At 39.7% G+C, this 25,069-nt stretch overlaps 1 protein-coding gene across 1 annotated transcript; it reads right to left on the reverse strand.

Annotated features, from left to right (window-relative positions):
• Positions 1 to 942: 942 nt before the first annotated feature.
• ikzf2 (IKAROS family zinc finger 2) lies at positions 943 to 24,358 on the reverse strand. Its single transcript, XM_051959346.1, has 9 exons — positions 24,003 to 24,358; positions 22,567 to 22,649; positions 21,116 to 21,162; positions 16,304 to 16,405; positions 13,181 to 13,372; positions 11,819 to 11,986; positions 7,667 to 7,804; positions 6,958 to 7,089; positions 943 to 5,956 (listed from the first exon to the last, which is right to left on the reverse strand). Exons 3-9 carry the CDS (start codon positions 21,141 to 21,143, stop codon positions 5,154 to 5,156), a joined length of 1,563 nt encoding a protein of 520 aa, XP_051815306.1. The 5' UTR covers positions 21,144 to 21,162; positions 22,567 to 22,649; positions 24,003 to 24,358; the 3' UTR covers positions 943 to 5,153.
• Positions 24,359 to 25,069: the final 711 nt, after the last annotated feature.

The following is a 25,069-nucleotide window of genomic DNA, read 5'->3' on the forward strand; positions in this document are numbered from 1 at the left end:
GTTAAAGTTCTTAAGTTTTCTTGAAGACAATAATTTACAGTAATTAACTGACAGTAATACATAAATTATCTGCAGATTTAAAGTATTAAGGAAATGTATTGCTGGCTCTGTGTGTGAGCAGCGGTTCACATGACTGATTGCCATCAGATCTTTCAAAAAATAAACACTGTCTTGCTCTATCACCAGACTGTTACACTCAGTGTAACTCTGCACTATCAGGGCATAATTGTCTTTTATATATTGTTGTAATTATCTTTTCTTTTCTTGATCTATGTATAGGGAATTAGCCTATTAGGTCTTACATGACTGATTCATGTAAGTCCATATAATTCACATAAATTGCATGTTATTTTTCTAACATGTGTAGGCCTTTTTTATTATTTCAAAGAGTCTTTCATTAAGCTAAACAGCAGATAGTGTTATAAAAAAAAACAATCTTGCTCCACGGACAGTACATTGTTCTGTAAAATTAAACATAATTTCATACCACATTTTCTGATGACCACTTTGCATTTTCAAATAAAACACACGGGGTGAAATCTCAAACAAATTCTGTAGGTTTACAGAGTTAAAAATTCACTTGTTAATTAGATCACAGCTTGATTCTTGTTTGGGGATTTCAATTTCACACTGAAAACTACTGGGATGATGTAACTGAAATTCTGCTGGGGCGATTGCACTCAAAATGTCAATAAGCAAAAAAAATCAAATCCAAAGAGCGGCAGTGAAAAACGTGAAAAAATAGAAGAAAAAAAATCACTTTTCTAGACCTGTTGCACGACCTTAGAATCATTCAAATTACATCACAGCAGATTTCAGCACTGCCTTTTTTCTCACAATATAATCTTTTAATTGCAGGAAAGGTACAATTTGCATGTTTTGAAGAAAACAATACAACAATCGGTCTGACTTCCTGTTTCAAAACCCACAGAGTAGACAAGGCAGTAAAAACATTTCTTTAATAGAGAGAAACTCATGCCTTGAAATACACATTGTACTCTTCACAGCAGTGTGTCTTCATGTAAGGTCATTGATGTAAAAAAAAAAAAAAAACTGAGCCGGGCTAAACAGTCCTCCAACTTCCTTCACTACATTCAGTGTTCAACTGTTGTAAGTCAAGAGAAACTACCAAAGAAATTCAACGAATGTGCATCTTTTCGATAAATAAATCACATATCTTAGGACATAAAAATACACAACCTAAGCAAATACCTGAGAGCCCTCACATCAGAAAGTTGGTATCAGTATCAGAGTTGATCGATGAGCACACATTACTGGATAGTTTCAATATTCAGTGCCAAAATATACACTGTTTGTATATTATTTCTTAAAAAATACAATGCACCCGGGTACCCTGCCATTTACATTTTTGTAAACATTTTTAAACTTAAAAAAAAAATAACACACACACACACAATTCACAAAACCATTTGCATTAACATTTCAGCAGAAAAATAGACATTTAGCACGCTCACTTTCAAAATTTACAAAAAAAAAAAAAAACACCCCCCCCCCACAATTCATAACAATAGCAATGATTTAGATATTCAAGTAAAGTCCTCACTCACAGGGAGGGCTGCCAGAAGACCTTTCATTCTTTCTTTTTTTAAATTTTTTTTGTTCATATGGCTGCTTCAGATAAAGATTCTAAGTATAAGTAAGGCTGTCCTTATTCCTACATTACTATGAGAACAGAACAGAAATCCATCCATCCATCCATCTAAATAGATAAATAGATAGATTATGTACCCTAAGAAGTTATTAATGAGAATTAATGAAACTGAGGAAATACCATTAATTTTCTGCCCCAAAATAAAGCTGAGTTCTGTTCTGTTTGTCATTGTTGCCTCTAAAGGGGATGAAATTTAAAAAAAAAAAAAAAAACCCTACATATTAACATAAGATTTTCAAAAAGAAAAAAAAAAGACATTCTGTTTTAGCAGAACCCCGGTCTAAACAGATAAGGCTTTTCAGAAAACAAATATGTACAGGAATAATATGATAGAGGAGTGTATATCACAGCTGCAAGGTGTAAACAATTTCCAGTGCCAACACTTTACAGACAGTAAGTTTTTATGCTCGCTGGGCTCCAGTTGCGCATAAAAGAAGCAACATGTAAACAGAGAAAAAGCTGCCTTTTGATTACGAATAGATACTGGACATAACAGAGGAGATCACTGAGTTCAACTTTAGACTATAACCAGCTGTTTATGATGACTGAAAACTGATGCGGCAAAGTAATAATGCCAAGGTTCTTGTCAATTTTAATAAAATAAAATGGAAATAAACAATGTTCATCAGACAGTATAGAAAAACCTACATTATACATATCATTTCCAATGTGCTGCTTCAAGATGGTTCATTCTGTCAATGTCTGTTCTCCATTGTACCTATATTTTAATATATGTATATATTTTTTTTTAAAAAAACTACAAAGACACATAAAGTGCATGACTAACTGTACCCAGCACAGTCTTATCAGAGTCCTTCCAAAGGGGACACAGTAACTATGAAAAAACTGGCCTTATGGATCAAAATCTGTTATCCTTCAACATACTGTATCTTTTTTTAAATTCTATATACATGAGCATGTATTATTTGTAAGAAGCTAATAGAGATGATTTGCAATGCTACAGTTCTGGGAAGTGCCTTCAAAGTAGCAGTGCACGGTAACCGCACTCCTGAACTATTCTCTCGCTCATGCTGTTTCTACCTTGATCCCTTTTGTCAAAGGTCATACATGAATGTGGTGACATTATGGCAATGCAAAGAGCAAGATTCAGAGCACAAGGAGAAGCACCAGACATTAGTGTGTATGTGCTTGCGAGAAGGTGGTTACGGAGAGCAGAGAGAAAGAGCAGCCTTCCTCAGACAAGATCAGGTTAATAATACCACAGGAAGCCAACATGACAACATTTTAGGAGTTCAGCTTCAGCAACACATGAACGTTTCCCTGTATTGGCCCTAATTTACAAATAGGATGAAAGATACGGGAGCATGTATTTACTGTGCTAGAAAACTGCCAGAATGAAAGGCATGAAGCATAAAATGAGGTACATCAGAGAGAACCCTGCATCATCTCTATATCCCTTTGCTATCCACTGCCATAAAGAATCATACTGCAGCCTGGTAATTAAATGACTTCCAGATTCATCAAAACCAAAACTGTCTCTTTACCACCTCCTGTCTTTTTAGGCTGCCCATGTCATCTGTCACTTTCAAACAGACAGCGATTCTCAAAGTTTAGGGATGCTCCAACTGCCAGCAGCACAAGCCATGAGCAGGACGTAATAGTTTTCTGTAGGTGCAACAAAGGCACCCAACAAATCGCCAATTATTTCTGTGGATTACCCTGGAAGCTTTGAAGAGAAGAGATGAGAGGAAGAAGGCCATGGCTGTACTCTTTAAGGTCACAGGGCTGACAAGAACGATTGGGTGACACTTTGTGTACTTTCTTGTTTACCTTCCAGTGTGCGTCTGCTTCATGATCAATAGCTCTACCTTGTAAGTGCAAAATAAACAGAGGCGAAGGGAAACGAGTCTCAATACAAGCAACAAATCCATCTTCATGAAGTATAAATAGAAAGATTTACAAATGTATGACAATTTTAGTTATACAGGATATTGGTTAAACCTATTTAAATTCCAAATTCATTATATTTCCAGCTTCAAGTTAAATAACATAACATTTGCATTTGAAATACTCCTTGTATATATTAAGATTGAAATATGTTTTTTTTTAGTTTTCTCTCTCGTGTAAGAGTGGTGAACAGTTTTTGTAAAAATTACATGAGCCATTTTTTGTTGTTTTTTTGTTTTTAAACATTCCAAATAAGGCAGCATGTTTAAAATATATTTTTAAAATGTGGCAATTTTTCAATAGTTGGTTTAAATTCGTACTTTCAAAAATTGCTATTCATTTTGTGTTTCATTTTGTTTTGAAAAGACTTTAAAATTTCAAAATACGCAAACCACCAATAGGAAGTTGATGGTTTTCATTTGTCTACCAGCGGTTCGTAAGTGCTTTATCAGCCACTGAGAACTGTAAAAACATGGCTGGTGTAAGAAAAAATTAAGCCACTACAACATGCACGATTTGTGGAAGTATAAAGTAGCACAGTACAACAATCTAATGGCAGCATCAGCACAATCTTACAGTGTTTGTTAAGAGGTAGTTGTCTGGCGAGTTGTGTAGCCTGTGCAGCATTTGCTTTGCAGCGTAACTAAGCTAGCCTAAACTTAACAAACATCACAAATTAGATATATTGTGCGCTAATAAAATAGTTTTTTGCTGTTAGGAAATCACATTCATGATTAGCATAATTTATAAATGTTTGAACAATAATTTACTGTAAATTACAAATTTACAAATTGTGATATACATCTGTAAATCTAGTTTCAATTTCTGGATATGTACACATTCGTTTGTCACCCGTATTGATACTTCACTTCACAGATTACATTCAAAGCCTCCAAGTTCTCAAAACAGACATTCATGAGACACCAAGAAAGATTGTGTCAGAAATTTGTATGTTGTCGTATCCGTTTTTGGTGGTTAAGAGCAAAGGGTTCATTTATATTTATGACAGTGTGGCCAGTAATGTACTTGGCACTGGTAATGAAGTCAAAAGTCTTACAGTGCATTGAATATGTCTGATTTTTTGGAGTATATACTGAAGCCATGACATTCTATCTGGTTCAAAAGAAACTTGATTTATCCACTTCACTGACCCCACAAGGCAGGAAAAGGTTCTATTATACTCTATTAGGAATGAAAGCATTTGCCAATAAAAGCTCAGGGAAGGGGAAAGCAGGAAAAAAAAAGACTAAAATAAAAACCATCTGACAGCTGCTCTGTTTTACAATTCAATAACATTTTTTGAGGAAAAAAAAAAGAAAAACAAAAAACATCTTACCTTCCTTCCTCTACATTAACTGTAATTAAATAAGTAGAAAATGTGTCTTTGGCCCATACCTTCATGTGATTGTTCAACTGTTCAAATTCACAATAAGTAGCTTAGAAATAAGTCTGTGATTGTGCTACACTTGTCTACAGTGTCATTCAACTGCGCAGTCTCAGAGGGGATAAGGACGGATATCAGGCTACTGCTCCTTTCACTTCTTTGTCTTTCCCTTCATTCCTACCCATCCTCTTACTGAAAGGTGTGCTCACCGCGGACTATGTGAGAGGAGAACTCGTAGCGGTCCTTGCTCCGGTGACCACAGATGTTGCACTCGAGTGGCTCTCTGTATCCGTGGCAACCCATGTGAATGGTGTACATGACATGGTCCAGGAAGAGCACTCGACAGTGCTCGCACTGGAAGGCCCGCAGCTCCTGTCCTTCCCGTCCGAACACCCTCACCCCTTCCTGGCTCACGGGTCTCTCTGTGGTCACTCTTGTCATCCCGGTCGCCACTCCTGCCCCGCTTCTGGGGGATGCATCTCTAACCCGCTCGCCTGAATACACCACCGTCGGACTGACTCGAGACCTGAGGCCAGGAGGTGCGCTGCTGCCCTGGTAGCCCTGCCTCTCCTGGGGGCTGCTGCGAGCTGAGTCAGCAGAGTCAATGCCGCTGTTGCTGGGTGATTCCTCCTGCCCTGGCTGGGGTGGCTTTGCGTGCCTGGTTATAGCTGAGGGGCCATTTGAGGTTGGTTGGCCGGGGAACTCATGGGGCTGTGGTGGCAGCGTGTCACAGTTTCCTGGCCGCTCTGTTCGTTGGCCAAGAGGCAGGATGTGGTGGAAGAGGGGGTTGACAATGGGCACCACGTCAGCCATAGACAGAGGACCTGGATGATGGTGGAGCATGGGGCGCAGGGTGTCTGATCCCAGGTATGTGATGGTGTTGTTGATGGCCTGGTCCATCATGTGGGGTGGCATCAGCTCAGGCTGCTTCTCATACTTAAGGCCCATCTCATAGCCTAAATCAGGATAGCTGTAGCGAACCATTTTTTCACCTGCAAATAACAAAGTAGCACCATAACTGTGTGTAATTAAAATGATCATTTTAAATCAGGACACACAAGCATGATAAATATAGATACAAAAGCAAGACTGCATGGAAATACTCACGCTTTTAGCAACAAACAGGAGGAACAGATGATACGTAGAAATCTTAAAATTTCCTTTCTAGTCAGTCAAACTTATATCTTGCTCATATTTTAAGTCTTGTTTTTCACATTTTGTACTTGATGCTCGAGTCTAATGGGGTGGAAAGCCCCATCCATCTACTACTGCACTGTTTAACCCCTCTAGAACAGGGATGCGGTAAGCTGTTTTCTCTCGATAAGAGCAATGGCAAAGCTACAGGTGTACCTAACCACAGAGTGAAAAACATTTCCTTGTCTCTGTCATCTGCTTGCTGTTGCTCGCTCAATCTATTTTTCTAATAGTGTGGCAAATAAAAAAAAATATTCTGAAAAAAAATCTGTGCTCATAAGTAGGGCAGGGTTATTATGTGACATTATGTAATATTGTATGATGCAACACTGCAAAAGAAGGAAGAAAGTAATTCCAACTAAGTGAACTAAAAATTAGGTAAGTCAATAACATAGTTCCATTTTGTTAGCATAAAAGGGAAATCAGTTGCAGAGTTTTTTGTGCAATAAGAATTTAATAAAGGCATTTCTAAGCCTCCTAAAAAATAATTCTTAAGCTCAATTAACCCACTGCCAACTTAGACAAATAATACATTTCTTTCATCCACTCAAATGCTGCAGAAGTCACACTGAAGTGGAGGTAATGCTCACAAGCAACACAAAAAGTACATTGTGTGGTAGTCTATCAGTGCAGAACACAATATGAGAAACCATTTCAACAGCTTCCTCAACTTCAGATTCAAAGCAAATGCAATAAAAAAAAATTTAAAGAAAAATACTGTAACTCTTCCTCATGGTCTCGCTCTCCACTTTGACTAAAGGAAATAAAGTTGTTGCCTGTCTACGACTGAAATACTTACCCACAAATTTCTGAGGCGTGGTGCTCTTCCTCTTGCCTACATTGCTGTGGAGCCTTTCAATAATAGGCGGCCGGTCAAAGTTAGCCATGGTGTTAGCCTCTGCCATGGACCTCGGCTCTTTTGGAACCTCGCCTTGAAAAGTTTAGAAGATAATTAGGAAGAACAAGAACAGATTTGGATGTTAAAAAAGAGGAATGTAAGATTGCTGAAAATGAATAGATCACTTTGATGTTAAACTATATCAGAACATATGTTTCAGCATGACTACAGTTTTTATTTTTGTTCATTTTTCCAACCCTAGCCTGTCCTTACCCTTGCCTCATGAACCTCATGAATCTCAGAGGACATGTTGTTACTCAGGAGTGTGCTTTTGAAGAAGAAACAATTGAATAATAATGAAATACTTAGCCATTTAGGCAGTGGTTGCAAAAGTAGCTCAAATGAATAAATTGATGGGTAAAATTTGGAAAACAGATTGAGTAAATAATAGAAAACTTTCTGGATGAATGCATATTGTCTACATTTTCTTCCAAAGAGATTCTTTGCATAATGGATCGATGTATTTATTACAAATAACTCATAATTTAACCACGTGTGTGCATGACAAAAAAGACTTGACTCTGTGTGATCCAACATTCATGCAAAATCTCTTGAACTGTGTTATGGTTACGGTTCTGCTCACGGTTTCAGTTTAAGTATGACTGTTTACCTGTGTAAGGGCCAGTGTTGGCGGCGGGATCCAAGCCGATGCCCTGCAGGTAACTATGGCAGCGCTCTTTGTGTTCTTCTAGAGATGTTCGTTGCTTGTAACTGCGGCCGCAGTAGTTACACTTGTGTGGTTTGCCAACTAAAAGCAAAGAGATTCGAAGAGAGTGCCTATTAATTTCATTCATCGCCACACAGACAGAGAGTGGGTATGCCGCAGTATTCAGGCGGTGCGTAGTAAATACTGAGAACAGTCAGTAGTACAAACAAACCAAAAGCAAGCTTCTGAGATCATGGAGGTTCCACTACTAGTGTGAGGATTCCACACAATTGTTGCCAGACAGAAAGATTTTGTGGGCGACAGAAAGTTGCGCCATGAAGTCTGCATTTCAAAACACTTTGCTCTGTGAAACATACAGAAAACTCCCACTGATGTGGCACAGCATGAGTAGCAGCGTTGAGCATGCATCCCTTAGTGGCGGTAGGAAACTAACTCCAAGTTAAACTGCTATGGAGGTGGAGTGTGATTCATTGTGCCATTTCTGTTTTATTCAATTCATTCCTACCTAGAGAAATGGAAAGATGAAGACATATCCTTTGCATCTATGTCAGTCAAGCCATCGGCCCATCTATCCTTCCATCCAGTGTGTTTCAGCACGTAATCAGTGGATGAGTATCGTAACAGATGAGCATATTCGGAAAACTGTTTTGAAAGGGTTTTTTCCCCAATATATTTTTACTTCCTGTCAAATTTGTATTCATTTTGGGCTCATTTTGCACTAGAAAACCAAGTCTTGTGCTTCTATGGAAACAGCACAACCATCTAGAATTAAAGAGAACTCACATTTCTTTTGTGCACTATAAAAATATCACCAAAGACACGTTGAATCTCTTTGATAAATTGCTTTATAAACATTTCAAAACCCCCAAATCTACAGGTGTTAGCAATACTTGATGGGAACGATGGCTTTCCATAGTATAGGTAATTTACTATTTACCAGTTTTATTTGTTTCCCAACTTGTGTCCTGTCTTTCCTGTTAAAACACTGCCTGCAGTTCAATCCAAGAGTCACCAAATTTCATCATATGACAGATGGCTACAGTGAAGTCTGTCACCGCCTCTCAGTTGCACTTAGAAATGCAAATTTTTATTTTTTTTTTAACAGAATCAGGTCAAAACAGTTTATTTTTTAACAAATTTTTAAATGACACATTCAGAAAAAAAGCAATTTTGCTGAAATACGATGATTTTAAGCTTAGATTTGGTTCATTTTTACGACTGAACTACACATCACACACGATTGTTGTAAGGAAAGGTAAAAAAAATCAGTCCATTATTTCTGTTGTCACAGTTTCTGGCTCTGATAAATGGTGTCATTTTGGTGATTTTGTAGCCAAGATAGCATCCCTTTCAAACCTGTTGGTGGGTTTTGAGGTTCACAGTATTAAAAGACAAATCCCCAACAATTTTACCCTGATGTATGTATGTATGATTAAGTGACTCTTCTTTCCCAATATTTGTTTGAACTTTCAGCAACATTTTCAACATTTTACTACATGTCCTTTGGATTAAAGAGAGCATTGTACATGAGCTATTTGCAGTCTGAATTAAAAAGGCTCGTTAAAAAATTAAATAAAAAAAATCTTGTCTACGCACTACATTGCGTGAAATCTCACTGAGGTGTGCCCTGCTGAGAGAATAGGTATGTGTCCTGTGTGAGGGTATTCTCAAAACTCAGAAATGTAATGACTCACAAAGGAACTGTTTGACTGAACTGGAGGCCACATAAGCGCACCACCATGACCCAGACAGCATCATTAGCAATGCGACGTAGTAAGACATTCATTGGCATAATGGTGACAGGTATTACTAGAAGAAGAGGTGCAGATAATCCAGTGCTCCTGTCACTGTGAGAACAGAGAAACCAAACATGTTTCAGTCTGAGACACGGAGGCTGTAACACACGCACACACATGCTCAGAGGGAGGTGATAGTTCACACGTGAACATAAGTAGCTTTTCTCTCACAGAGTTAGAAGCGGAAAAAAACAGTTACTCAGAAATGAATTATTCTTGAACTCTGAATGTTAACTTGTCTTCCACTGATTATTTTTAGCGATGATTTGTGTGAATGAAATAAAACTCACTTGTCACACAAAAAAACATGAGCAGTCATGGCCAGTCTTACATCAGCAGTCACTTTTTTTCCCCTTTTCTAGTGAATCATGTGAAATGATGATAGGTTTTCTGCTGCATATGTCATTCAGTAGTTCTGTGGTCTATGAATGACAACATGTCGGATGAATTCGAAACTGGGTTTTATTATCTTGCCTTTTTTTTGTTGTTTTTTTTGTCTAGGTGAGAACAGACACAGAAAGTGGTGGCCAATGACAAAAGGTTTCGATATTATTAAAATGTGGGCGGGTGTACCTGCAGGGTCATCACTGCAATATTCATTCTGGGGACTGAAAGAGTTACTTCAAAATGAAACGTCATCATGGAAATAATTCTCTTTGCAGCGGAGAAGGCAGTATTCAATCAAGTATCACTCCCTTGTTCTCAGTGGCTCACATCTACATGCTCTCTCTCTCTCTGACACACACACACACACAATATAGACTTCATTACTTTTTCATATTTGCCACCCACACACAACCTTGTGCAGATGTTGGATGGACCTGAAGAATCCACCTTTCAGCTGCTATTCTTATTCATGCAAATGATCCACACTGTGAACACAGACTCACTTGACTGATTGTATTTGGCTAATAAATGGGAACTTGTTCGAATTTAGATCATAAAATATGTAAAAAAACTAAACAAAACTGGTCTCTCACGTCATGAATTTGCTGCATTATCAGTTCATCAATCAACTGTGAATCAGTGAAAAATGTCAACTTTCAGTCTAACACTCAGTCCAGCCTTTTCATCTTCACTGTCTCTCACTTTAGCCTTCCACTTTCCCGCATTCGACCTCTCTTTCTTTACATTATTTTTCTCTTTTAGTTGTTCTTCCTTGCAAGGCACCAGACCAGAACTGCCAGGCTTGCAGCACTCAGTAACAAAGGAGTGAATCCCTGGACATAGAGTCAGGACGGCACAATTTGGCAACATAAAATTTCTCACATTTCCCACTAAATTATCAGAGGAAAGCATGCAACGTACTCTTCATGACTTTAAAGAAAAAGAAGTGCTGGGGATGTGACAAACAAATTTACTTAAACTATAAAGAGAATAAAAGCATGGTTGATGGCAGAAGACAAATGTGGAGAAATATAAAGAGAGATGTGCATGAAAGAAGCATTTAAGTGAGAGAAATTTAAGACTTGCAAACCGACACAAATTGCACGCAAACATTTGAATGCACACCCAAACACAAGTTACCTCTATGTAAAAAGAGAACTAAGTATGAGTAACCCCCGTGGGGGCATCACAGGCAGAAATGACGGTATTGTCTGACCTTGATTACAAAGGCACAACAGAGGGGAGAGCACATCCTCTGATAGGAAAGTGGGTTACAGTTGAGAGAGACAGCCAGCTCTCCCCATGTGTTTCTCAACAGATAGTTTCCTCCTTAGCGAGTCAAGCGACTAAGGAACAGCATGTCCTTGGTACCTAACCACAAGGCACTCGCAGCGCCGTCTATAACATGCATATAAAAAAAGCAACAACAAAAACAAAAAAGAACACCATCTATTCAAAAACAATATGAAATACAGCGATACCAACTAGCATGTACACTGTACATCTTGCATTAGACAGCCAGTCACACTAAATATCTCAGGAGGAGGCGGTTACAAAGCCTGTAGATGGTTCTTCTCTGCAAAATTCAGTCCCAAAAAATACAAACACGACCTCAAAGACAGACTGCAGCGATGAAGTGCAAACACAAAGCAGTGGAGGAGAGTGTGGACATGGAACACAAGCATGTTATTTTGAAAATAAAATACAGATATGTTTTAGCATGGGTCTGCCTAAATATTACAATACCTCTAAAATTTCAATCCCCGCTATCAAAACATTGTTTTTGTATTTTTTTTTCATTCATTTTGTTTTGTTACAGATCTCGGAGGTACTTGTGTGCTTGAAGTCTCTTCTGTGTAACCGAAGTGAATGAGTAAAAAGGGGAAGCAAAGTGGGTGAGGAGGAGGCTTACCAGCATGAGTGCGCAAATGGCCGGTGAGGGCATCGCGCCTCCGGCAGGCGTAGCTGCAGAAAGGGCATTTGAAGGGTTTTTCACCTGTGTGCAGCTTGATGTGTCGCAGCAGGTTTCCCTTCTGGGTGAACGACACACCACACTGGTTGCACTGGAACGGCCTGTCACCTGATAGAGGCAAGCACAGGAAGTCAATACCACTCATTGTGGAAGATGGTTTTCAGAATGCATCACCAAGCCTGCAAAGACATTTTTTTTCTTACTGACTGGACTAATTTACCTTGACTGTGTCTAAAACTGACAGTTGACCTTGTTCCCCCATGTGCAGTAACTACTAACAGCTGCTTTACATTCAACAATTTAAATTTGTCTATCAAATTGTCCTCAAATGACATAACCTCTTGAAATACTTCTGGGTTTTGGCCAGCAGGAGACAAAACAACTACATAATGCAGTCTCTTACTAGGTCAAAAAATCCCCTCTCCACGTCCACAGTTGTTATGGGAAAAAAAGACCTGTAATTCTGACAAAAAGTCTGTTGTATATTGTTACTGTTAAGAGGAATGAGGAGGAAAGTAGTAGGAGAAAATATGGCCTGGAGTAAACTAAAGTCAGCTGTCCAATTTTGAACATAACTGAAAAAGACATTTCAATTCTGTTGGACTGCTATGAATTGATTTAAACTGATATTACTCTGCTATTTGAATTTACCAGGACTTCCTGAGACTGAAACTTGATTTTATTGGGCCTGTATTCTGTCCCTAGTTTGCCTTCTTTTAAAGACATGGATGTGAGGTGAAATTAGTACACTGTACACATGTTAGTGACAACATTTCTGGTACAGAGACTAATGTATCCACTGCTCATGTAATGTAATTATACTGCATATCATTTGAGGTGTGGGTTTGTGTCTCGCACTGGGTGTATGGTGAGTGTTCTATCGTGCAGACTGACTGCTGTCCTCTGCTCTAATGGCAAATCTTTTGATCTGCAGCCAGTTGGAAAAGAGAAATATGATCCTAAGGCTGTGACAACCACAGCAGTCATGGCATCAGCTGAAACAGGTTGCGGGGGATTCCAAGGATATTTTTCCCTTGATAATAATTCCAAGACTAAACTATTGTCTTTCAACAAAAAAAAGACAAAACAAAACAAAAAAAAACCAGAGAGCACTCCACACCCACTGTTGAGGAAAACAAATGGGTTCTGACTCACTAAGGATGGGGGAACATACACAACGCCTTGATTTTAATGGTTAGAGAAACTGCGTGGAATGTTAATGCCCAAATATGTTCATCAAAAAATGTGTCAGCTCTACCAGGAACACAGTTCTGATGGCAATAGGAAACATAGATTTAGTACCGTTTGGTTGTCGATTTCCTCCATCAGCTGTCGCATTTGAGCCAGACAATCCATCCTGTATGTTACTTGGGCTGCCAGTAATGGATTCCTCCAGCACTACTCCTTCATCGCCTGTTTGGCCCGATTCCTCAGGTGCTGGGCTTCTTGTGTCAGCCTCTTCTGTGGTTTCGACCTCTTGCTTAATTGTCAGCTCTGTCAAAGAAAACATAAAGCTGAGATGCTCACTTCACAGCATCAAATGCAGTTTTGTTATGGGAGTCCCACAAACATACTTTTGGCCCACAAGTGCTCACTGCAGCAATCAGGAAGCAGACGACATTACACTAAACTCCTCGGTGTTGTTTTGTAATGGGCAGAGTTGAGCTGGGTAAGATTAGGGTGAAGGCAAAAGACTAGTAGCCTCTGTTGTACTGAACTGGACAGCAAGGGCCTGAGGTAATCCGAGTTGGGTTAACTACGCACTGGCTTGACTGGAGGTAGAATTGGCACTGGGTTTGATGTGCGAAACAACAATAAATGCGGAGGGGGCATCATTTTAATTTAGCAGCTCAATCTTACAGCCAGCATTAGGATGGATTGACACGATGACAGGAAGAGACAGAGAGAAAAAGAAACAGGCTCGTCTGGTTTCTGGCTGTCCCTGGGGAGAAAAGGAGTGTCAGAGGCCCTTTGCTGGCTGCTGCTGACTAGCAATGGGAGACCGGCTGGATGACAAGGGCAAAAGATTGTGTAATATCGTGTGTGTGTGTGTGTGTGTGTGTGTGTGTGTGCGCGCGCGCGTGTGCGTGTGCGTGTGTGTTTATGTGCAAGTGCGTGTCGAGGTGGGAACTGGCAGGAAACTATTTTCCTCCTGCAGTCTCTTGTTATCAGTCACCAGCAATTAGTAATACTTGTACACAAAAATAATCATTCAGAAAAAAGCAATGCGTGTGCAACAGACACAGCTACACCTTATTCCGTTCCCCTCCGACTTGTCCCGGTAATCACTTTGATTCTACATGCTATTTACAACAAAATGTGAATAAAAGTTGAATTCATAGCTGCTACATCAACTTGTAGTTTCATTATAAATATTTTATTTATTGACCACCCACCTAAAACTAAGAAAAGAATGTAGGAAACTGTTTACAATAGATGACATCGTGCTTGATCTTTTGGATTTTACTTTATTTCCAGCCATTTAAACACAACTGCTACACCATCTTACAAAAAGACACGCTGTGATCAAGCAGAATACTGCATTTCATCCTTAGGGTTTCTTGTGCTTGATGTATGTGGTGTTTGTCAATCTGTCTTACACAACATCAAAAACATTTGTATGCTTTGCACAGGAGTTACACAGAGACAAGTTATTGCGCTCTATGTAATAAAACATGACCTAATTTGGTGCCTTACAGTAGATTTGATTTTGTTCCCACTATGATTTCTTTTTGATCTCCAAGAATAATACTGTGATGAAGCAGCAATTTTTGAGCACTACAATAAAAAATACTGTTAACGCATTAGGACGTATGTGAAAGGGGCTTCACATGTAGTTCAGAAAAAACACGTGGACACTATCCAAACACAGCTCACTCATCCTGATTATCCTGTTTTGGGATTTGCAGGGGCAAAAATCATAGTGTGAGCGTATGTGGTTGTTGTGCTAACGCCTCCCATTAGACTACATCCATCTACTGTCCCCTTAGGCTTTGGAGCTGCATCCATTTAACTCTCAGAGGCCAGTAAAAAAAATAGATTATGAATTCAGTCGTTCTCTTTTTACAGACTATAGAGAAAAATCTCAATAAAAAAGAAACACTGTATTCCACAGTTTGTACAGAAGAACACTTATCCCAATACCCAAGTTGCAATCGAGCCTTGTCTTCGACAGCTGTATCCTGGCAACACGGAGCAGACCTGAACGTCCTTGCTATTCAGCGCCTTGCATCTTTACATCTGTCTCTCTGCTGTGGCAGAGTGGAATGCATACAGTGGTCAGATGAGGATACGCTTGAAACGGTTGCCACGACGAAAGCGGCAAGAAAAAAATATCTGGATGCTGTTTCCACCCCTCTCCTAGATACAGTGGAGCATAGTCTGTGATTTATCTGAGTTTCCCACAGTCCATAGATCTCTATTGATTGAGGGGGTTGACTGAAAATAACAAAGCATTTTAAAGAGGACAGTGGTCACCCTTACCGACCAATCTGTAATCCAGCCCATAGGATGTAATTCTACTCTTCTACTGTTTATTTGAGTGCACAATACCAACATAACTGCTGTGCGGTTTCTGTTCAGGCTTGCAAGTCTAAGAGTTTGGTGCTAGAATTTTCATGCTCATTAACAGCACAAACGTGATGCAGCCCTTCTTTTGAAAGAAAACCTCAAATAGCAAATCGTGTTAGGCAACTTCCAGGATGACAACAGGTCTTATCGGTGAAGAATATCTCCCTGTGAAAACCATTGGCACGCCTCCCTGTAGCTCTCAACTTGTGGGAAACAAACGTCCCTTTTTCTCACTCAGCTCATCTCTCACTTTCCTTCCCCTTTTTGTTACTTTGCTGCTTCATAGTGACACTGAGATAATCTTAGATATCAGGTCAATAGACTGGAAGGAACCAAGAAACACTTCAGACCAAGTGCGGTATAGTAGAAGAAGGTGCAATATGACAACGTTTTGTGCAAAAGCTCTTACTGTGTGCTACTCACAGTCACACTGTCTTCATCCTCAGATATCCTCTAGTTTACTTATTTACTTGTAAATTCTCAAATTCTTAATTTGAGACAAGACTTTATTTCCAGCTTCTAGTTTTAGGCTGCATTTTTAACATTTATTTGTGTTTAGATCAGCTCACATGTTACTTTTACTGGTGAAGCTAATGTAGACTCATCCTTTGGTGCATTTCACATGAAAAGCTGGCAAGCAGTCGAGGGAAATTACATAAAGTCCTCCTTCATCAGAGAGCTTCTATTGTGAATTTGTGAGTTTCTTTAAGACAAAGCAAAATTCAGTGACAAGAGTGAACTCAGTGAACCGTGCATTTTTTTTTTTTTTTTTAAAGAAAGAGAAACTAAATGCCTGCATGCTGCAGTGGTTCCTGGCAGAGTGCAGAAATGTGTATCTATTAATTGAGCACTCACCACTGGGGGAATTAGGACCCTGAGGAACTGTCTGTCCATTAGGTGCTGACATATCCGCCAACATTCTCGAGTTCTCCTTACCAGGAGAGTATTGGCCGTTACCTGGGAGACACAGAAACACAGCAATCTTCATTGTGCTGTACAATATTGTAGTTGTTCAACAAAAAAAAAACACTTATGTGAAAAAAATCCAGTTTTGTTGTTGGTATTATTGAATATTCAAATCAATAATGAGGCTGTATTAAAAGATAAAATTAGCATAGACAGCTGTTGAAAAAGCAGCATTTTGAAGACATCTTTATAGAATAACATTCTTACAGACTGATCACACAATCCACACTTGGCTTGAAATGTATTTGTGTATGTATCGCATATGTGTTTGCATGGTCTATTGACTTCTATACAGGCAAAAATAGCGGCAAAGAGTTAAAGTAAATCAAACGGCAGCCAAGCAAACATTTCATATAGTATACAGGGTGAGGTACAGAAGCCTTGTGAAAAGGCTTCTCAGATTAAAAATTATTCATCATTCTCAGATTTCCCTCTAAGCCTAACCTGAATGGTCAGTATGGAGGTCAACATGCAGAATACAGAAAGCATCAAACTAAACTGCCTTTATGCACCTATGGGATCCTAAAGTCCAGCAAATGTAGATCAGATTGCATCCTCTCAGCAGTCTGTACTGAACCCAGGCTATGGATAGCCCAGTGTCCACTCAGAGGGAGAGCAAACCAATCCCTTATCCCCTTACACCCCGGCCCCATCAGGGTCACTAGAACAATGCAGTGGCAACAGGCAAACACTCGCTCTGACCCAGGTGTCAGATCCCTCAGGAACCACAGTGAGCCATCATTTACTACCAGCAATAAAACAAAGTTTTTTTCCTCAAACATACAGGCAACTGTGAAAAACCAGAAAGTGCCGCCGACTCCCTGAGACAACAATAGCAACAACTAAGGAAACTCTTGCAAAAATCAAAGGACAGCAACATGTGGGACCACTATAAGGATTTCTTGTTCCAATTTGTCGGTGCTGAATATGTTTGTAATGATCCCTCATACATAAAAAAAGAAATCTGTGTCAGATCTCCTCTTGCTGTGACAGCTCATTTTAATTTGACAACCTCTTCTGTGGTATTGTTCCTTTGTAGCGGCAGCCTCACTGAGTGGGGCTTACTGGGAGACGCTGTCCATGACACAATCCCTGGGCCGGGGCTCAGGTTGCACAGGCTGGGGTTGGAGGAAATCTCAGGTGACCAACGCTGGCTATCCCTTGGCAATGCTGTCCTGGAGACAGGAGTGGCCCAGATTTGTCATGAAGGATTTTCCATTACTGTAACAGATGCTGACAGATGCCTAGCAGCACCGCGGCTGGACAGTCTCAAGAATAAACTTGTAGCCTTGGACTGGCTGAATGCTAAAACAAGCACCCCATATTAAAGATTTCACCAAAGTTGTTCAATTGGACAAAAAATGAAATTGTCAAGTCAAATTCCTTTACATATTAATAGTATGCACCTCATGTTGTTTTAAAGCTATTATTTGTGTGTTCATTATGTTTAATGCAATACGGTGGTATATTACATCTAAGTGTTGTATCATCAAAGGCCCAGTGTCTTGGTCTCAGCACCATCAGTGGTGATCAAAGGAAAGCATCACGCTAACACTATGCTCGTACATGATTACATTGGTCAGATATACTCAAGCAACCAGTTATTTTCCACATGCGAACTTGCAATGTTTAGGTGGTTGATGTATTATGAATTTGTGTTGGGTTAAAATAGTACTAAACCGCATGCAGAAGCTTTCATGGACTGAATCGACAGTTTGCGTTGGTGGCCTGCGTTTGCTGAGTCAAACCTGTACGAACATTAAGATCAGGATCTCAAACAGTTGAGACTTGCCGAGGAAAAGGTTCTTTGAGTAATACACCAAATTGGGATGATTTAATGTGCTGGCAAATGGAAAGGAACAAATGTGTATACATGAAACTGTAGGTGTAATAATTGCTGACTTCATCACTGACACCAAATGAATACATAATTTCTAAAGTACAGTCATCTTCTGAGGAATCTAACAAGGGCGAATGCTATTTCTGGTCTTACAACTTATTTAAAAGAAAGCACACAGTAATTACAAAGGTATGAAGGATGTGGAACAGTGCACTATGAATACACATCATAATAAACCCCAGTTTGTCCAGATTAGGGCCTAGCAAATGAAACATCTTCAGACAGAACATGTGATCTCCTTATTCTAGAAGAAATACAGAAACACTTGCTGTTGCTTAAAACATCAAGAGATGAACCAGTAATCAGGGAAGCCTGTTACAGTCCACCTCTATAGACAACTAAATATTCACAGTGCAATAAGAACTTCCTCTCTTGAGATTTGGGGGATGATCTGAGGTCTACCTCTGATGAATGTATGCATTTGTTTTGCTGCTATCATACCGTAGCACAAAACTAGATATCAAATTCTAATAGGTCGAAATTTTTTTCCTGTTTACCAAAAACTGAAAACAGAAAAGCTGTGAGCGTCAGAAGTGCATAAGATCATGTAATAAACCATACTTGTAAGGGATAGAGTAGAAGAGTAAGGCACAGTGTTGTGTGAGAAAAAAGCGAACTTATGCATGTGTGAAAAGATGACAACCAAGAAAAGACAGAATGACTGTGACAAAGAGACTGCATGTAGCTGACTATGACAGCGTAAGAAGTCTAAATATAAATCAAACATCCTTCTTGAAGTGAAATCTTGTACCTGCTGCAATCAACCTGTTGGCTACCAGCATTTAGATCCAGCCACGGTCCACTGAAAGGCAGCATGTTTTCTCAGTGCAATAGCAAGATTCCACAGTTTTATTTTTTCTAAACCTGCTCTTGTTTAGTCTGTGTATGGAGTTGTAAGTCGATCAAAACTTTAAACCAAGAACAGTCAGTCTCATACGACCGCATATACACTACCAGGCAGCATGTCTCATACTGCTAGTCTGACTCACAGGTAATAATGTGCCGTGTTTTGTGTAGAACATATCGTTCGACACACATAGACCTTCACCCTGGTGTCTTTGTTGATTGTTCCCCTCTCCCAGTCTTCCTTATTTGCCCCAAATAGGCAGTTTAACAGCGGTACGGACGTTAGCTATAAACGAGCTAGCAATGTATCTACCAGCAATTAGAGGAGAACATCTCAGTTCATTTAAGACATCCAAGGGATGCGATCAGTGAGTGCAGACCGATGCCTCCGGACACAATTAGATAGATTTACAGTCAGTCAAAACAATAGAACATATGATGTAGCGCTCAGTTACGAAAGTACCTCAACAGCACTCCTCTGTAATGTGATCACATCAAACTGCCCTATATTAGACACGATAGATGAGATAGATTGGTTGTGGTTGGTCCTCTGCAAGGCCCAGTGGAGACATGTTTGAACAGAGCTTTCACATTCATCTGGTTCCCCAGCTGTGCTGTGTAGCAGTGATGAAATGTGAGTACATTTATGTAAGTACTGCATTATATCGTATTATATGCGACTATTTTATTTTCATGTGACTTTATACTTCTCGACGACTATGTTTATGAGGAAACTATATATGAAGCTTTTTTCATCTCCTCCATATGCATCATCGCCTCAGATTGGGAAACCTCCATGGGTGAATACGTACCCAATCACATCTTTGCATTGAGTTCGGAATATGCACTCCTGCTACCTCCAAAAAAACTTAGAAATTTCCAGTTCGAAGCAAGTTTGACATTCTCTGCTGCATGCATTTCTCTTTTACACACTCTCCCCTATTAAATATACCATCATGGTGTATTTATGAGCGTATGATAGAGAGACTATTACCACAGGACACATTGTATGATAACAGATGAATATGTTTGCATATAAGAGGGGGTGGTCAGATGTGTCGGAGTTTAATATTATGCATGCAGGAGAGTATAGTGGTGTGTTTGCGAGATTAAGGTAACAGATATAAAGTTTGACCTAAATGTTCTCCCACAGTCAGCACTGTCTTACCAACGCACTGAGGTTACAATAAAATACGCATGAGCCATGTTCAGCCATTTGCAGTCCACACAGATGTCAGTTTCCTGCAGTTTCATGCTAGCAGAACATACTAATATCTGTTCCGAAAGCATCATCTGACAGGCGACCCACACAGGGACAAGACAGGAGAGAGGAAGAGCCTCCATCTCTTATTCCACCTCCACTTCTGTCCCGCCTGTCAAGTGTTCCTACAAGCACAAACCCCCAATGGAGAACTAAAAGTCCCCACTGATGTCATCAACAACAAGCTACCTGTTTTGAAATATGCACACCAAAGCGAAATACAAGGGGAGGTGGTGGTGGTGGTGAGGGGGGGGGGAGATATTCGATAGACCTGCCCAAAGGAAACCAGCAAAGGGCAATGGAGCACCACAAAGTGCATATCCAGTATCTGCTGCATTCAACAGGATGTTGCTAATGCATCGTTTTCTCTACTTTTAAAGGGTGAACAGGAAAAAGGCTGCACTCAGGGGAAAATCCCTTGAAATGTTTATTGTGTTGTGATTGCAAAAGTTTTTTTTTTGTTGTTTTTTTTTTAGCAACAGCATTGTATCAAAATATAAGAGTTGTGAGAGTCAAAATAAGTTGTTAACGGCAAACCCTAAAATGCATTAACCAGCAGATATCAGCACTGTCATTATTATCCCAACATCTGCACAATAACACACCGATGTAACGCATAAACGTCAGTCTTGCTCATAAAGTATGTTTCAGAGAGTGTCATGAAATGTAAAGTGTAAATCATATGAGGACTTACTGGCACAGTATTCTTCGGGAGCCTCCATTTCAAGCGCTTTGGGAGTTCTGCAAGATCAAAAAATTATATTACTGCAACATTTATACGAGTTCAGTACAAAGAATGTTTGCACATATGGATTTGACTTGGTTCTTTCATTTGTTTAACCTGAAATGTGTCTTGCAAATGTACAACCTGAGCTATGTGTCTGAATAAATACCTTGGTGTAATTGACCTTGGTCAAGTACTCACATAAACGTCATGATCCTGTCGACTATTAATTGGTTTAGAATCCTACTGATACCAAAATGAACAGCTGCTAAATAACTTCACACGTCTGAGTGTTCAGACGAGCACAGCAATGGGTCTGTGCAGTTTTCTTTTTAGAGAAATACTCATGTATATTTAGCCAGCTACTCTCTGAACTATTTTCAAAGTGTGACCAGCCGTGTTTTAGTTTCACATTCTTCCTAAGTAGTATGCTCTTTTCTAAATAGATGTTTAATTATTACTGCTTTCTGAAAAATCTCTTGCATGGAATTATATAAATAGTGGAAATGTTATACATGTCAATCGCACTGAAAATTTAAGCATAAGCGATTCATTATTAAAGAAATAAAAGAGAAAGAATGCATGCTCAATTATAATGGCAGCGTAATGGCTGTGCTCCTTTGAAAATTTAAAAAAGAAATCCATTCAAATAATTAAGATTAATTGAGTTACATTTTGTCTCTTCGTACAAAACTGGGTGCTATTAGGTCCACACAACAAATGATATTCACTTCAAGCAAACCACGAGGCATTCCACTGTGCAAAGATACGCTTTAACACATCTCTGTTTTTTTAAAACTATAATATATTAACATTATTGTTGAATTTATAAATCGGTTTTAAAGTGTTTCTAAGTTGATCGGCATTTTTTTGGAATTGCAAGCTGAAGTTTAGCTTCATCGTTGTCAATCGTTGAGTACAGGATTTCTTCAAGTCTGAGAAATATCAAGTGAGTGTATCACGATCAAAAAAGCACATCATCAGACCTGTGATAAAGTTTTCAACACAGAGTAGAGCCACAGAACACATTTGTACTGTCACAGCACAACCGCTGGCTTCCTTAAAGACCATTAGACTTAACCCTTCATTATAGAAGACATAACATGCAGAATGACCCACATCCTTTTTCAGTTTCTTCTGATTAGATTTGTATATATCTTAACAGCAGATGCGAAACAACGATAAAAGCAAGAAGCAGTTGCAATTTTCCTAATTGTCTGACTTCTAAGTTGAAGCCTCCCTGTCAAGCAACATGGGAGAATCTCTGGCCAGTCACAGCAAAGGTGCCAAAGCATTTGTATCAGATTCTGGTTATTCCTACAAGCTAAAGTTTGTCAGCCAGCAAAATTAAAAGTGAAACGTGAAAGCAAAACAAGAAAGTAACATGCAATAAAGACAAAAAATTGGATTCATATAATTACCTTCAAGTGTCTCCCCTGTGCAAAATTAGTTGGTGATTTCAGTCAAGGACAGAGGGAGTGGGTGGCGAGTTGTCTCCACCTCCCTTTAAAGAAACAAACAAAAAAAATAAATCACCTATTCCGTCCAGTGATGTCTCACGATGAAAGGAAAATACTTTTTTTTCAGACGAACATGTTTGAGTGGTAGTCCAATGAAAGTGAAAAACACCTAACAATTCATGCGCGCAAGTTCTGAAAGGCAGAGAAAAGTTGAGAAGGTGCGCATCTACAGGTGCCTGTCTGTCTGAGCCTCTTCTTGCGCGCGTCCGTCGAGGTCCCCCACTTTCAAAGCGACGTCCCGTCCGCTTGTACACTTAATTCCAACTCAGAACATTTCACGAGAAGTCACACAACTGGTGGCTGAGCCTTGCGCGGCGAACTTTTGCAATAGGAACAACGAGGGGGAAGACTTGACGAGTTGGTGAGGGAAAGAAAGAGAGGGATGGATCAAACTGGATCCACCGGTTCCTAAGGAATTAGCCATAGCGACAGGGAGCAGCCAAGCTATTTTCAACAACCAAAGGACTGGAAATCCGTAGGTAGGCAGTGTTGAAAAGCTACTGTAAGAGATGTGACTCAAGGTCGAACCGGTAGAGCTTTACGCGTTGAAACTGGCGCTGCGCAGAATGGGAATAATGTGATGTGGTGCCAAACGCAAACAAACTCATGAACACCGGCACCTTTGGAAGACATAAAGCAGGGAAATGTCCCTTAAAAACCACAATATTAGGGATTTCAATTGGCACAAAAATATTTTAAATGCACAGGCCTGACACTTTTGGTACTACTTCCTAGTTATGTCGACGCAATGACTTTAGGAAGCCAAATTATTAATTATGTCAACATCAAAAACCGGCGGGAGAACTATATATATATATATATATATATATATATATATATATATATTGCAGATGTTCAGGCAGGTTAAGCAGTAAGGACGGGGTGCATTTACCTGGCGGGTAACAGCTCATCTCGGGAAATAACCATCAGCTGCAAAAAAAAAAAAAAAAAAAAAAAAACTGAAGCGAGTTTTGTTGTATTTTAGTGGCAACGGCGCTGTGCTTTTTTCTCGTGTTAAGTGATTTTTGCTGGCTGTGCTGCCTGCATGGCTCGGAGCTGACTGACAGCTGCAATTCAACAGGTTATCCGATCACCGCAGTCTACAGCAGAGAGCCCGTCTGGCTTTTCCATTCATCAGACAGACGCTCCTTGTCTGCCTTTGCTGCAGACATGCGCCTCCAGCAGCTCTCTGAAGCGTCTGTGGCCAATTGACAGTCGAACGACACTGAATGTCTGTACCAAAGCAGTTGATCTAGTTAAAACACTGGAACGGATCCGCGCACTTAGGTCTCTCTCGCTGTCTTGTCTTGTTCTTTATTATTATTATTATTATTTACCTTAAACACGTAGGAGTTTATATAATCCCATGAACTTGCACACTGAATCCAGACTGAATGTCTCGGCTTGGAATAGAATTCATTCTTGTCCGACATGCGCCATGCAGCGCGGACTGAAAGGTAGTTTGGTTCCGCAGCAGCAGCAGCAGCAGCAGTAACAGCAACAGTTGTTAGATCCACCACTGACTTCCTCCTCCATCTCTTCCGAGCGGGGCAGAGCAGCAGACAACCCGCACGAGTTGCTATTCTGGGAACTTGGTCTGGCACAGAGAAACGGATCACAGAGTGTTGGACCCAGGCTGCCTCTGCTCGGCGATCGATTAGGTTACAAGGGGCCTCTTATTTCTGTGGCTGCAGACAGGTTACATCCCTGTGGCGAGAAAAAGAAAGAAAAAAGCACAAGTGGTATAGCATATTCTAATGGAGATAACCGTGCATTACAGCAGCATGTATAAAAAGCACAGAAGCGACTGTGTGTGCAATACATCCTGCAGCTTTAGTAGCTAGCTTTACATTACTGCACTTATATTGCAGCTATGTGTGGGGAAAATATAAGAAATTTTTTTTATTTAAATTGCAAGCTGCCTTCTTGTCAAGAATGCGTATTATTATGACTATTATCATAATAAGTTAGATATTTTTTTTGATGGCAACGTTAATATCTTACCATTTAAGGAAAATTATGAAAATAAATTGCCATGTTTAAGTTATATTCTTATGAATCTTTTTTTTTTTTTGCACCATGTTTTTTGGTCACTTTTGCTTAAAACTTTCAGCAACTTTCCATTGCAATTGATTAACTAACATACATGCACTCGCACAGTCCCAGGAAAAGCCCCAGACTTGCAGACAAGACAACCCTGGCCCGTGGGAACTGGTCAGTCTTTGCATCTGTAACTGTTCGGATGATGGTTATGATGATAATGATTGTGATCACAGTGATGCTCCTCAGCTGCAGGTTGCAATACAGTGAGCTATAAATTGCACTAGTGATCGTTTTGGTCATAAAAGGCAGTTAAAATGATCAAGATCATGAAGCTAGAAGTAGTATCGGTCACTTCCAAAGT

The sequence above is a fragment of the Acanthochromis polyacanthus genome, chromosome 14 (assembly GCF_021347895.1).
Source record: "Acanthochromis polyacanthus isolate Apoly-LR-REF ecotype Palm Island chromosome 14, KAUST_Apoly_ChrSc, whole genome shotgun sequence".
NCBI lineage: Eukaryota > Metazoa > Chordata > Actinopteri > Pomacentridae > Acanthochromis > Acanthochromis polyacanthus.